The sequence below is a fragment of the Chiloscyllium plagiosum genome, chromosome 26 (assembly GCF_004010195.1).
Source record: "Chiloscyllium plagiosum isolate BGI_BamShark_2017 chromosome 26, ASM401019v2, whole genome shotgun sequence".
In the NCBI taxonomy this organism is placed as follows: Eukaryota; Metazoa; Chordata; class Chondrichthyes; order Orectolobiformes; family Hemiscylliidae; genus Chiloscyllium; species Chiloscyllium plagiosum.
The window spans coordinates 44,730,405-44,746,700 of record NC_057735.1 but is presented as its reverse complement, the minus strand read 5'-3'; the positions used below and the strand labels follow the sequence as shown (position 1 = coordinate 44,746,700).

General features: G+C 41.7%; 1 protein-coding gene across 2 annotated transcripts in view; it reads right to left on the bottom strand.

The window, feature by feature from the left end:
• tmem9 (transmembrane protein 9) overlaps positions 1 to 16,296 on the bottom strand; it is a 99,733-nt gene that overhangs the window by 77,392 nt on the left and 6,045 nt on the right. For both annotated transcript variants that reach the window (XM_043717021.1, XM_043717020.1), the window contains exon 2: positions 11,587 to 11,678. Coding sequence is in view for 1 of the 2 variants with exons in the window: in XM_043717020.1 (XP_043572955.1) it covers positions 11,587 to 11,678 (92 nt within the window). In the remaining variant the exon portion in view is untranslated. The remainder of the gene's footprint in view (positions 1 to 11,586; positions 11,679 to 16,296) is intronic.

Below are 16,296 nucleotides of genomic sequence, written 5' to 3'. Positions count from 1 at the left end.
CTTCTCTCATTACTACATCACTCCCTTACTACCTTACTCTATTCCCTCTCCCAAACCCAATAACTCATTTTCCCCTCCCGTTCTGTTCTGTCTCTCACCCACCCATTGGGCACCCCACCTCTCCCCTCCTCTACTTATCTGTCAACCCCCACCAATGCTCTAACCACTGCCAACTCATTCTATACTCACGCTTTCTTCCATCCTCCTTTCCCACACTGGTTTTCTCCAAAGTCCAGCTCTATTTAGGTGCAGTAAAGACAGAAGCAAAAAAATTTGTGTTGCAGACGTTTCATCCTCTGTCTAGGTGACATCCTCAGTGCTTGGGAGCCTCCTGTGAAGCGCTTGTGTGATCTTTCCTCCGGCATTTGTAGTGGTTTGAATCTGCCGCTTCCGGTTGTCAGTTCCAGCTGTCCGCTGCAATGGCCGGTATATTGGGTCCAGGTCGATGTGCTTATTGAGAATCTGTGGATGAGTGCCATGCCTCTAGGAATTCCCTGGCTGTTCTCTGTTTGGCTTGTCCTATAATGGATGCTCTCAGCCACTCTCAGACAACAACTCACCAGGACAAAGGACCCAATACCCAGCATGAGCACATGGCCAATTCACCTGTGACCTGCACATCTTTGATTGTGGGGGGAAACCGGAGCACCCGGAGGAAACCCACGCAGACACGGGGAGAATGTGCAAACTCCACACAGTCAGTCGCCTGAGGCGGGAATTGAACCTGGGTCTCTGGCGCTGTCAGGCAGCAGTGCTAACCACTGTGCCACCGTGCCGCCCACCTCGGTGCTAAGGATAGCAGGTCATGTCGTTTTGTGACTAGTTGGTGTTCATGGATGTGGATCATTAGCTGTCTTCCTGTTTGTCCTATGTAGTGTTTTGTGCAGTCCTTGCATGGGATTTTGTACACTACGTTGGTTTTGCTCATGCTGGGTATCGGGTCCTTCGTTCTGGTGAGTTGTTGTCTGAGGTTGGCTGTTGGTTTGTGTGCTGTTATGAGTCCTAGTGGTCGCAGTAGTCTGGTTGTCAGTTCAGAAATGCTCTTGATGTATGGTAGTGTGGCTAGTCCTTTGGGTTGTGGCAAGTCCTCGTTCCATTGTCTTTCCCTTAGGCATCTGTTGATGAAATTGCGTTTTTGGCGAATACATTGTATAGGTGTTCTTCTTCCTCTTTTTGCAGTTCTGGGGTACTGCAGTGTGTCATGACCCTTTTGAATAGTGTCTTGATGCAACTTCTTTTGTGTGTGTTGGGGTGGTTGCTTTCGTAGCCAGACTACTACTAGCCACGAAACGACACGACCAGCTATCCTTAGTAGCCACACACACAGATGACAAGCAACATGAATTCGACTTGGACAACACTACTATTATAGGACAAGCCAAACAGAGAACAGCCAGGGAATTCCTAGAGGCATGGCACTCATCCACAGATTCAATCAATAAGCACATCGATCTGGACCCAATATACCGACCACTGCAATGGACAGCTGGAACTGACAACCGGAAGCGCCAGATTCAAACCACTACAAATGCCGGAGGAAAGATCACAGAAGTGCTTCACAAGAGGCTCCCAAACACTGAGGATGTCACCTCGACAGGGGACGAAACGTCTGCAACACAAATTCCCAGCTCGGCGAACAGAACCACAACAACGAGCGAAAAAAATTACTAATAGAGAGCTCTGATTTAGATTAACATAGGAACAATGTTGGTAGCCAGTGCAAAAGTGAAGCAGGAGGGAAGTCAACAAGGCTGGGGATGGAATTGAGCAATCATGTAGGGGTGAGAGATCGCCCCCATTTGATAGGTTACCTGTAAGTCTAATGGAGGTTACTCTTGGCCTGGACTGCAAGCACTGTGTGAAGCGGATTTGGTGGGCAACCGAGAGGGTGGGGTGAACCACAGGATTGTAGTTCCAAGGCACAGATTGGATGGTATGGCTTTTCTTTAGCATATTTTATTCATAACATGTTTTTAGTTTTCTTATCTTGCTCTTTTAGGTGTCAAAACTGCTGGGACATCTGGCTACCTTGGGTGAAGCTAATAGCACATTCTTGACGTTGGACAGGACCATCTATTGGGCTACGGCAACTCCTACCAGCAGCCTGTTGAGTTACTAGTCTTTGCAGATGGTTAAACTGCAGGTGGGGGTCTTGCAAGTCATCTTCGTTGTCCTGTGTCACATCTGGATATCAGTGACCAGGTACTCAAGAACAGTGGCCAAGTAGATGGGGCTATTAGAAAGTTAGGTCCAAGGTTTACCCCTGGAGATGAAGTCAGACACTTCTACAAATACAATGACCCTCCTGGCAATGAAAAATAACTCCTTCCTATCTCATCAAGATACAGGACTGGTTATTCAAGGAGTTAATGGTTGGAATATTAAAATGAGTCATCATGAATATTACAATGGTTGCTGAACTGGTTAGCTTTTGTTTTTAAGAGTAGACACCGAGTATGGAGGAACATCATGTGACCAGGCTCTTTGATGATTCGAATTCCACCCAACAGCCCCCCAACACCCCACCCCCAGCCTGACACTCCCTGCCCTTCTCTCAAACTTTGAGCCCTGTTTATAGGTTAAAACCCAGCCAGAAAACCTGCTCACTGCAAACAGATTAGTTTAAAGGAAGATTGCAACTCAGCAACACTACCTCCAGGAGAAAACAGAATTCACTAGCCATTACTATGGAAAATTACTTCTCCACCTGAGAACTAAATATCTGGACAACCAATGATTTTTTTTAAAAAATGACTTATTTTATCTGCATTTTCTAGGCCAGGTTTAAAACATCTAATGCGCTAAGATACATTTCTTTTTTAATATGCTTGGGGAATGTTTGTTTGCACAGAATAGCAGGAAGTAAAGTCGCTATAGGACCCATTAGATTAGATTACCTACAGTGTGGAAACAGGCCATTTGGCCCAACAAGTCCACACTGAGCTTCCAAAGAGTAACCCACCCAGACCCATTTCCCTCTGATTAATGCACCCAACACTATGGGCAATTTAGCATGGCCAATTCACCTGACCTGCACATCTTTGGACAGTGGGAGGAAGCCAGAACACCCGGAGGAAACCCACGCAGACGCGGGGAGAATGTGCAAACTCCACCCAGACAGACAGTCGCCTGAGGCGAGATTCAACCCTGGGTCCCTGGCGCTGTGACGCAGCAGTGCTAACCACTGAGCCACCATGGCACACAGAGAGAGATAACTGATGGTAGTTTTATTGGAGGGTCACTACACCCCAGGTGGGTTGAGAAGCAGAGTCCTTCAAAGTAACCTCAGTTGGTGCAGGAATTGAATCTGTGCTGTTGCTATCACTCTGCATGCAAACCAGCCATCCAGTCAACAGAGTTAAATAGGACATACTGAAAATGAGGAAGTTGAAACTGAAGACATGGTGTTCAATTTGAACAAAGGATTTTATGAAGGTATAAAGGGGAAAATTCACTGAGGTGGCTGGAGGAAAATGAAAACTTTAAAAAGGGATTATGGAACATAAGCTGTATAGTCTTTAAAAGAATTAATACTTGGGTTAGAATAGTTATATATTATATCCAAACATTAACATCCAAAAATATGTACAAGATTATAAAGTTGCTAAGAATAGTCACAAATCCAAGGGTTGGAGGATTTTACAATAAGGCAAAATGGATCAAGAAATTGATAAACAAAGAGAGACTAGAATAGGAATGTAAACAGCAAAAAAAGACTGAAAATGTTTTTATGGGTATCTAAAAAAGAATAGTTTGGTTAAGATGAATGGAGAAGTTTCAGTAGAGAATAGAAAATCAAAATAACTATTGTAGCTTTGTTCCAATGAGGAAGAGATGAGAAGTCTCTAACATCTGAGATTAAAGGAATAGTGAAAATTAAGAAATGAAAAGGGAATTAGTAAGAAAGTTAGTTAGCAGTCTCCACTGAGGGACTTTATTAAATGCTTGCCAGAGTCCACAGAAACAAAACTCAGACATCTTCTTGTTTGTTATTTTGGTTCATTACTTTATTTGGTTCAATTTTTTTCTCTAGGCTTTTCCTAGCCTTTACAAATCCAAGCTTGCTCTCTCTGATCAGTGAACATTTTCTAGTTGTTCAGTTACCCCATCATTAATTATACACTAGTAATTGCCCATAGACTTGCAGTCAGTCTTTCTGGTACAGGAAAGGTTTTGTCACCAAGGCACATAACTGTGGATGTAATATTGCAGATAATTGAAACTCTTGCATGTCATCTTTCAAAAATACGCTTAAACTTTGGTGATCTAATCACTAACCTTAATATATAATAGATAGCTTCCTGCTTTTCTGTAAATTGCTTAAATGTGTTAACGTTCACAGCTGTAATGAATTGCTATGTCCTTGGGGCAAATAAACTGGAATTCACTTCTTTACTTCATCCACATTAAAGCAATAATAACTCAAGTGTCAAATCCAGTATTCAATGCCAAAATTAATCAATTCCTGCCCAAAAGAACAGGCTTGTTGCATTCACTGCAAGTTCCCACAAGGAAGAACTGTGGTTTGGCAAAGAACTAGTATAATAGGAAAATAAAACAATAAAGACGTGAAATTCCCATTTCTGTATAGAGAAATAAGTTTCTTTAAAATGGTTGCCAGTTAACATTTTATTTTTGTTTTAAATGAACCAAAATATACATTTGATATTGGAAATCTGTTTACTTTAATGATTTGTGAACAAAATTTTCAAATTGAGGATATCTTATGTTTTGCTAAAATTAAAGTGAACCTTATTTAAAAGTTACTGCCTCTTTTGCAGATGACGTCACTGGTAACATCTCTGCTGTGGGTTAAGTATCTGTGCTGTCTCCTTCATGTTTTTATGACCAAATAATACACTTTATTATTCTGAACGCATCAGTTTCCATTCCTAAATAAACAAGTCAGTTTAGGCAAATACCACTGAGCTCCTGTTAACTCCCTGTGTCTGCCACAGCAGTGAAACAACCCTTGTCATGACAAATGATATTCGGTTTTACAATGACAGGTGACAATTCCTCATTTTCTATCTTAGCCTGTCTGCAGCCCCTGACAGGATTTACCACACAATCCCAATGCCTGTTATTAGTCACGGAACTGGGTGGGACAGCCCTGACTGGCTATATTGCTTTCCATCCAATCACAGCCAAAACAAATCAATTTGCAGTGGCTTCTCGTCTCATTTGCAGTTACCTCTGGATTTCTCCTTGAGATTGATCCTTGGTTGCCTCCTAATTCTCATTTATATTCAGTGACAACAGATTCCATAAATACCTCAACAACATCTAGATGCCCAACCTCACCACTGAACCCACTGCCTCTGATTTACCAAGTATCCAAACTCTAATAAATCTTCGCCAATTAAATATTTGGAATTGTCTTCTAATTCTACCCATGTAAAATGTTTCCTGGTTCTGATTCCATTCCACTTCCTGGCCATTCTTTGACGGTGAACCAGATTTTTTCAACTTGAGAATCAAAGGTATTCTTAGAATGCTGAACAGTTCTTAAAAGATTAGAAGGTAGTAATCACAAATGTATACTAGGGGATAATTCTAATCTGACCTGTCTAGCAGGAACTAAGTCAGATAATAGGTTCAAACTCTTTCTTGTATTAAGCCCAGTAACTGCAAAATAGCACAAAAATCAGGTGCTGGGTGTAAAATGAATATTCAGCCCAACCTGTTCGTTCCCACTGAGCAAGGGTTTGAGATACAAAATTAGACTGGAAAGACTGAGAATTTATTCACTGGAATGTAGGAGGTGGAGGGGCAACCTTATTGAGGCTTATGAAATCACGAAGAGCATAGATAAGGTGAAGGACAAGAGTCTTTTCTCCAGGATGGGGTGGGGGGGGAATTCAAAACTAGCAGGCATATTTTTAAAGTGAATGGTGAGAGATTTAAAAAGGGACATGAGGGGCACTTTTACTTTACACTGATTTGTATGTGGAATGAACTGCCAACAAAAGTGGTGGCTGCAGGTATAATTATAAATGTTTAAAAGACATTTGGATAAGAATATGAATAGGAAAGGTTTGGAGGGATCTGAGCCAAGAGTAGGCAGGTGGGACTACTTTAGTTTGGGCACATGGTCAGCTTGGACTGGTTGGATTGAAGGGTCTACTTCCACACTGTATGATTCTTTAAGATGGCTTAAAATATTGCCCACCGCAACCCCCTTGACGTTTTAGCTTATACAATGAGCCTAATGGTGTTACATTGTTTAAATGTGCATTATTTTTTGATTAGCTACATAAAATGCTTTCCTGGAAGAACAAGTCTGTTCGGTTGTATTGCGCAATAAAGTTTGTTTGCTTCTAACTATTCTGATCATGTAACAAGTAACAACAACTTAAATCACTAATTTGGGATAGTATAGTTAGAGGCACAGACACTGTTCTATGATCAGGATTGAGAGTTCCCAAGGTTGTGTTGACTGCCTGATGCTCAGGTTGGGGATAGCTGGGCTGCAGAGAAACTAGGCGGGGAAACGATCCAGTAGTCATTGTCCACGTAGGTACCAATGACATAGATAAAATGAGGGCAGAGGTTCTGCTAAGGGGTATGAACAGCTAGGAGCTAAATTAAAAAGCAGAACCAACAAGGTAACAATCTCTGGATTACTACCTGAGCCATGGGCTAATTGGCAAAGAGGGTACATGTGCGACTTAAAGATTGGTGTGGGAGAAAGGGGTTTGAATTTATGGAACACTGGCACCAGTACTGGGGAAGAAGGGACCGGATCCGATGGGATGGTCTTCATCTGAACTGTTATGGGAGCATATTCCTGGTGAATTACATAACTAGGGCTGTAGACTGGGCTTTAAAACTTATGGGGGGAGGGGGTTCAGTTCTAGGGGAAATTAGAAAACCCGAATTAAAAGGAGGATATAAGAGTGCAGGACTCAGGAGAGGTTATTAAAATAGGTAAAAGTGAGGACTGCAGATGCTGGAGATCAGAGTCGAGAGTGTGGTGCTGGAAAAGCACAGCAGATCAGGCAGCATCTAAGGGGCAGGAGAATCGACATTTCGGGCATAAGCCCTACATCAGAACATAAATAGCACAGTGTATGGAAAGGGTTAGCAATCAAACTTCAAGCACACTGGACAATGAGAAGAGGGACGGTTAGTACAGGACTGAAGATGTTATATCTAATGCACGCAGTATAAGGATTAAGTAAATGAGTTTGTGGTACAGGTTAAAATTGGCAGGTATGACGACGTGGTGGGCATCACAGAGATGTAGCTGTAAGGGGACCAGGATTGGGAGCTGAATATTCAGGGATATCCATCCTATTGAAAAGAAAGGCAGGTGGGCAGAGGGGGTGAGGTTGCCCTATTAGTAAGAAATGAAATTAAATCAATAGTAAGAAACAAACTAGGGTCAAATGGCGTAGAATCTGTGTGGGTAGAATTAAGGAACTGCAGAAAACAAAACCATAGTTGTAATTACATACAAGATTCCAAACAGTAGTCAGGAGCTGGGGCACAAGATACATCAGGAAATAGAAAAGATGTGTAGGAAAGGCAAAGTTACAGTGATCATGGGGGATTTCAGTATGCAGGTGGACTGGGAAAATCAGGTTCGTAGTGGATTCCAAGAAAAGGAATTTGTAGAATGTTTGAAAGATGGCTTTTTGAAGCAGCTTGTGGTGAAGCCCACTAGGAAACAGGCAATACTGGATTTAGTGTGGTGCAATGAGGCAGACTTGGTCAGGGAGCTTAAGGTGAAGGAACCCTGAGGAGGCAGCGATCATAATATAATTGAATTTACTCTGCAATTTGAGAGGGAGAAAGTGGAATCAGATGCAACGGTGGGTTACAGCTGAATAAAGGCAACTACAAGGCATGAGGGAGGAGCTGGATAGAATTGACTGTGAGAAGAGCCTAGCAGGAAAGACAGTGGAACAATGACAGGAGTTTCTGGGAGTAATTCAGGAGACACAGCAGAAATTCATCTCAAGGAAAAAGAAACATGGTACAGGGAGGATAAGGTAGCCATGGCTGAGTAGGGAAGTCAGGGATAGCATAAAAGCAAAAGGGAAAGCATATAATGTGGCAAAGGGCAGTGAGAAACCAGAGGATTGGGAAGCTTACAAAGATTGACAGAGGGCAACAGAAAAAGAAATAAGGTGGGAGGACATTAAACAGGAGGGCAAGCTAACCAATAATATAAAGGAAGACTGTAAGAGTTTCTTTAGATATATAAAGCACATAAGAGAGGCAAAAGTGGACATTGGGCTGCTGGAAAGATAGTAGCGGGAACAAGGAAATGGCTGAGGGACTGAATAATTACTTTGCGTCACTCTTCATGGTGGAAGACGTGAGTAATTTCCCAAAACTTTAAGAGATTGAGGAGGCAGAGTTAATATGGTGACCATCACTAAGGAGAAGGTGCAAGAAAAACTGAATGACCGGAAGGTGGATAAATCACCTGGACCAGATGGGCTACACACCAGAATCCTAAGTGAGATAGCTGAAGAGATAGTGGAAATGGAAGTGGTGATCTTTGAGGAATCACTAGAGTCAGGGAGGGTCCCAGAGTAAGGCAAAAGATGGAAAATTACAGACCAATTCGCCTAACTTCGGTCGTGAGTAAAATCCTGGAATCCATTGTGAAAGATGAGATTTCTGAATACTAGGAGTGTATGGTAAAACAGGGCAAAGACAGCATGGTTTCATCAAGGGAAGGTCATGCCTGACAAATCTGCTAGAATTCTTTGATGAAGTAATGAGCAGGTTAGACCAAGGACAGCCAATGATTGTTTATCTACCTGGACTTCAAGAAGGCATTTGACAAGATGCAGCACAGGAGGCTACTGAGTAAGATGGTGTTAGAAGTTCTAGCATGGGTAGAAACTTGGCTGTCTGGTAGAAAACAGAGAGTGGGGATACTAGGGTCCATCTCAGGATGGCAGCTGGTGATTAGTGTTGGGACACAATCTTTCACTTTATACATTAACAATCTAAATGAAGAAACTGAGGACATTCTGGCTAGGTTTGCAGATGATACAAAGATAGGTAGAGGGATGGATAGTATTGAGAGGTGGGGAGAATGCAGATGGACTTGGGCAGGTTAGGAGAGTGGTCAAAGAAGTGGGAGATGGAGAACAACATGGAAAAGTGCAAGGTCATGAACTTTGGTTAGAAGAACTGAGGCATGGATTATTTTCTAAATGCAGAGAGAATTCAGAAGTCTGAACTGCAAAGAGACTTGGGAGTCGTAGTCCAGGATTCCCTCAAGGGAAACTCGCAGGTTGAGTCCTTAGTTAGGAAGGCAAATACAATAATGGCATTTATTTTGAGAGGACTTGGATATAAAAGCACTGATGTACTTCTGAGGCTCAATAAGACTCTGGTCAGACCACATTTGGAGTATCATGTGTAGTTTTGGTCCCCATAGCTCAGGAAGGATGCACTTGGAGGGTGTTCAGAGGAGGTTCACGAGAATGGTCCCAGGAATGAAAAGGTTAATTTATAGGTATATTTGAGAACTTTGGGTCTATATTTGATGGCGATTAGAAGGGTGAAGGGGGATCTAAATGAAACAGCTCTGAATGGCCTGGACTGGGAAGGTGTTGGTCAGATGTATCCATTGGTAAAAGAGACTAGGCCCCGAGAGCACAGCCTTAGAAAAAGGGAAGATTTTTTAAGATATGAGGGGCATGGATAGGGTAAATAGGCAAAGTCTTTTCCCTGGGGTGGGGTTGTCCAGAACTAGAGAGCATAAGTTTAGGGTGAGAGGGGAAAGATATAAAAGAGACCTACGGGGCAACTTTTTCATACAGAGGGTGGTACGTGTATTGAATGAGCTGCCAGAGGAAGTGGTGGAGGCTGGTACAATTGCAACACTTAAGAGGCATTTGGATGGGTATATGAATAGGAAGGGTTTAGAGGGATATGGGGTGGGTGCTGGCAGGTGGGACTAGAATGGATTGGGATATCTGGTCGGCATGGACGGGTTGGACCAAAGGGTCTGTTTTCATGCTGTATATCTCTATAACTATGATTCTATAACAGAGATAAGGAGAAACTTCTTTAGCCAGAGAGTGGTGAATCTATAGAATTCATTGCCACAGAAGGTTGTGGAGGCCAGCTCATTGAGTATATTAAAGATGGAGATAGATAGGTACACTCAAGGGTATCAAGGGTTACGGGGAGAAAGCAGGAGAATGAGGCTGAAAAACTTACCAGCCATGATTGAATGGCAGAGCAGACTCAATGGGCTGAATGGCTAAATTTCTGGTCCTATGTCTTATGGTCTCATGAGCCCTGCAGGTCCCTGAAGCTTTCCAAACTATAACATTAGTTTTGGTTTTAGAATGATGCCTAAACCCACAACCCCACTCTGTTCAGCAGCATCCTGGAGAGGTATGGCCGAGGAAACAAAAACAGCCACACTGGGTCAGACAGGAATACTCATCGGAAATATTTGAAAGATGGGTTTTAAATAAAAGTGAACCAATAAAATTAGTTTCTATACTTTTTGCAATGCCTTATCTAATGAGTTGTTTTTCAATAATTCATTTAAAATCTACTTCAGTAATAGACCAATACCATGACATTATCTGAAGTTTCAGCCTGTACCATGAACCTGGTCGTAATGATATTCTGAAGTCAACAAGTTTATTTACACTGATAAGTGGATCGTCTTTACAGCTGTAAAAGGACGGTTCCCAGAGTGCAGCCTTACGGAATTTCATGTACTGTACTATACATTGAATGGGAATAAACACTCAAAACTCAATTTGAAACAAAAACACTGACTGAATGGGCCCTCCTGTTCGACTTCTCTATTTAATCTGTTTTTGTTTAAAACCTTTCATTTTACGTCTTGCTCCACTTCATCAAATATCATCCCAAATAAAAGGAAAAAATACACTTGGAAGTTCTGGCAGAATCTGAGGAGACACTGTTTTTGTGTTTCAGGCGGAGGCCCAATGTCTGACCTGCTGAGTATCTCGAATTTGGAGTTCTTGTTTCAGATTTCCAGCAGAGGCAGTATTTTGTTTTTATACTGCTTTTCCAAACCTATCAGAAGCTTTAAAGCTTTCACCTGCTTGCTTCCTCCGGTTCAGATCACTGTCCCCGTTTGCAGGTGGGAGCAATTTTAGTTTTCATTGGATGGAAGTCAACTTTAGAAGCTATTTTTAGCCACTGAAGTCATACTTGATGTCTGCAGCAATGTCTGATCAGTAGGTCCAGGTGGGAGACCAACAGGCTAGCTTATGCATTGATTGGAACTTCAGGTAAAGCAACCTGGACCATCAGAGAAGAGGACCAAACAGTTGTTAATTCCAATTTCCTGATTACGTTGTTCAAAGGAACACTTTAATGAAAACACTCCTGTATTACTGGGCATTTTTGATGAACAGCTTAGAACCAAGGCCTCTAATTTTCAGTTCTTACGGATTGAAACATTGAAACAAACCCACAAAGTAACAGTGAAAATCCCTAAATCCCTTGAAATCAAAGCAAAATATAACCCAACATAGTCCTTCATTGCAGCAAGTTGCTGTACTTAAAAAAAGCTTATTCCTCTTAGAAATACAAAACTACTGACATATTAGGATCACAGCTTACCAGTCTTTCTGGGAGACATTTTGATTGTAAATGTGGCCTGTCAAGTTTCTGTATGGTGGACAGATGCACTTGCATCGCACATCTGCAGAGCTCTAGAGAAACAATCAGAAATTAGTTAAGAATCCCCTCTTTCTATTAAATAGAGTTTAAAGATATATGGTTACATTCTTTGATACTACAAAGTAAGTCAGAAGGATTACATGCTTTGAGTAAACCCTTCCTTATTGACTCTAAAGCAAGATGATAAAGCAACTAAGCGGCACAAAGACCAAAACCGAAGTTTAAAGAAAATCATGTAGGTCCAAAATTTGGATATTATAAATAGAATTTGTTGCATATTTAAAATAGAATGTGCATCATTACAAAGTGACAGGGGAAAAGAGAGAAAGAGAACAAGGCAAGGTGTTGAAATACATAAATAGGGAGAGAAACGGTGAGAAACATCAGCATGGAGGTTAACACAAATAAGTACTTTTGATGAGGACTCAAACATAAATAAAGTAAGAGTGTTTTGAAATAGGACATGGTTCTGATGAAGAATTTAGGACCAATAACCCATTTTTTTACTTTTTAGTGAGTTACTTGCTCCCTTAACCATTTACTTCTTATAAATAACAGTCAAATGAGTCTTATCAGATATGTTGAGGATAACTCAAGTCATGATTAAGACAAACATAATAACAGTCAAATTTTTGACATAGTATATATGGGTGCAATTTGGTTCACTCACATAATTCTTAGCTGAGTTGAAGTGGAAATTACTGATGCAGAATCATAGAGTCAGAGTTGTACAACATGAAAACAGATGACACTTCTGTCCAACTCGCCCATGCTGACCAGATATCGAAATTAATCTAGTCCAATTTGCCAGCATTTGGCCCCTATCCCTCTAAACTCTTCCTATTCATATACCATCTGGATGCATTTTAAAATGCTATTATTGTACCCACCTCCACCACTCCCTCTGGCAGCTCATTCCACACTTGCACTACCCACTGTGTGAAAAAGTTGCCCATTAGGTCCCTTTTGAATTCTTCCCCTCTTACGTTAAACACTGCCCTTTGGTTTTGGGCTTGCCTACCCTGGGGAAAAGACATTGCCTATTCACCTTGAGCATGCCCCTCATGATTTTATAAACCTCTAGAAGGTCACCGCTCAGCCTCCGACACTCCAGGGAAACTAGCCCCAACCTATTCAGCTTCTCCCTCTCGCTCAAATCCTCCAACCCTGGCAACACCCTTGTGAATCTCTTCTGAACCCTTTCAAGTTTCACAGCATCATTGTTATAGCAAGGAGACCGGAAGTGCATGCAATATTCCAAAAGTGGCGTAACTAATGTCCTGTGCAGCTGTAATATTACCTTCCAACTCCTATACTCAACGCACTGACCAGTAAAGGCAAGCACACTAAACACCTTCACTATCGTAGCCACCTGCAATTCCACTTTCGAGGAAGTATGAACTTGCACTCCAAGGTCTCTTTGTTCAGCAACACTCCTCAGGACCTTACCATTAAAAGTCCTGGAACAATTTACAATTTAGAATCCCTATAGTGTGGAAACAGGCCTTTCAGCTCAACAAGTCCACACCTAACCTCCAAAGAGTAACCCACGTAGACCAATGCCCCTACCCTATATTTACCCCTGACTAATGCATCTAAGTTACACATCTCTGAACACTATGGGCAATTTAGCACAGCCAATTCATGTACCCTGCACATCTTTAGACTGTGGGAAGAAACCGGAGCTCCCGAAAAAAACCCACGGAGATAAGGGGAAAATGTGCAAATTTCACACAGACGTCGCCCGAGGCTGGAATCGAACCAGAGTCCCTGGTGCTGTAAGGCCACAGTACTAATCGCTGAGCCTCCATCCTGCCCTGATTCAACTTTCCAAAATGCAGCACCTCACATTTATCTAAATTAAGAACCATCTCCAACTCCTTGGCCCTTTGGCCCATCTGATCAAGATCCCATTGTACACTGACGTAACCTTCTTCAAAATTATACCTCCAATTTTGGTGGCATCTGCAAACTTAATAACCATGTCTTCTATTTTCACATCCAAATGCAAGCTTGAAATGATTGTGTTTCGATGATGATCTGACCAAAATCAATACTAAATGAGGCGTACAAATCTACAGAGTGAACAGAAGCAGACTGACATAGCTAAGCGTGTACATAAATCACTGAAGGTGCCAGGATAGGTTGAGTGTGTGGTTAGTAAAGCATACGGTATCCTGGATTTGATCAAATAGGGGCCCCACACTTCAGGAAGAATGTAAAGGTATGAGAGAAGGTACAAAAATAAAATCAAAATTTCCTCATCCCTGGAGCCCGTAAAGAGCTATTCGAAGCAAAGGTTGAAAGGAGATGTTTAAAATAGAGGCGTCTGCACAAAGGATACAAGGAGAAGCTGTTCCATTGATTTGAAGGATCGAGAACTAGAGATCATTATTAGAATATAACTTCAAAAAGAAGCAGAGACAAAAAGAGACTTTTTTACAGAGCAAGTACTCAACACCTGGAATTTATTACCTGGTTGTATGGTGGAGGCAGATTCAATCGAGGCTTTCAAGAGGGTATTCACTGAAAAGTAACAAACTGCAGATCTATGGGGAGAAGTCAGGGAAGTGACAGTAGGAGAAATGATCCTTCAGAGGACCAGAGGCACAATAGTCTGAACTGCATTCTTTGCTAATTTAATTCAATATGAGAATGCAGAGAGAAAAAAACCCTGTCTGCTGTGCACATGAATCTGTCCATTATCCCTCTGTATTATAGGCGCTAAAATTAAAACTGAAAATGTGTGGCTGGAAAAGCGCAGCAGGTCAGGCAGCATCCAAGGCGCAGGAGAATCAACGTTTCGGGCATGAGCCCTTCTTCAGGATTCCTACTAAAACTATTAAACTATATTTTTCAGAAGATGTTGATGGATCAGCCACGTGTTGTTAGCATTTTGTGTTAATTTCATTTCAAGGTTTCCTATGTTCATGCACACACCTAGACTTACCCTGTGAAACACAGAGTAATTTATGCTGTCTATGCATGCACAAGTAAATACACAAATCCAGACACTGCTGTCAGTGATTCCTTGCATGGTGCACCGTTTAAGCCCTTGCAACTTGATTTCAGTAAGAAATGATTGACCTGGCTTGAACTTCTTCATATTATGCTATCAATCCCATTGTAGAAAGCTTGAAAAAAAAATTGTTTTTTGACAGAAGACGTGTAATATTAAAACAGTAATTACATCTAAAACAACCTCACTGGCCCTGAAAAACTAATTTTAATGATCGAGAAGTGTCACTTGCCCGTGGTAAAAATTCTGCAGAATTTATTGTTACTTCCTGGTTTGCTTTCTGAAATTGGGCTGCTAGATGGTATCAATCCAGTGGAATATAGAGATTATCTGTGGCTGGTGCCAAGATGTAACCAATGCCCGAAAAGTGTAAGTCTGTGGTGGAGAGCCTGGTAGATTTTCTGGGCACCTTCCTTTGATGGTATCTTAGCACCATCACTTTGCCAGTAACTTAAAAATCTGAGCCGTAAACACCTTGCTTTATATACCTGCACATACAGGCATATGATACAATACATAATTTATCTCAAGAGGGTTGGAATATAAAAGCAGCGATGTGCTACTGAGCCTTTATAAAGCTCTGGTTAGGCTCCATTTGGAGTACTGTATCCAGTTTTGGGCCCCACACCTCAAGAGGGACATACTGGCACTGGAGCGTGTCCAGCGGAGATTCACACGGATGATCCCTGGAATGGCAGGTCTAACATACAAGGAACAGCTAAGGATCCTGGGATTGTATTCATTGGAGTTTAGAAGATTAAGGGGAGATCTAATAGAAACTTTCAAGATAATACATGGCTTGGAAAGGGTGGACGCTAAGAAATTGTTTCCGTTAGGCGAGGAGACTAGGACCCGTGGGCACAGCCTTAGAATTAGAGGGGGTAAATTCAGAACAGAAATGTGGAGACATTTCTTCAGCCAGAGACTGGTGGGCCAGTGGAATTCATTGCCGCGGAGTGCAGTGGAGACCGGGACGCTAAATGGCTTCAAGGCCGAGATCAATAAATTCTTGATGTCACAAGGAATTAAGGGCTATGGGGAGAATACTGGTAAGTGGAGTTGAAATGCTCATCAGCCATGATTAAATGAACTTGATGGGCCGAATGGCCTTACTTCCACTCCTATGTCTTATGGTCTTATAGAATAAGATGCACAATGATAACATTTTCATGAACACTGGATAACTAAACATCTTATAAGCAACTTTTGAAATGTTGTAATGTCGGTAACATGACAGCTAATTTATGATCTGTCCAACACACAAACTCAAAACAAAATCAATATGATAACGGCCAGACAATCTGTTTCTGTGATGCTAATTCAGGAACAAATATTGGCCAAGACACCAAGGTTAACTCTCCTGCTCTTCCTCAAAACAGTACTATGGGATATTTTACATTCAACTGAATAGGCAATGGAATTGGGTTAACATAAGGCACCTCTAATAGCTCAGCATTCCCTCAGTCCTGCACCAGAATGTCAGCCTTGATTTTTGTGCTTAAGGCTGAGAAAGGAACTTGGGAGTCCAAGGCAACAATGTTATGAAATGAACCAAGATTACATTCGCAAGTTTTTAAAAAAATTCTCCCACCACATTTACGGACGACAGTTTAGCAAATAAAAGAAAAAAA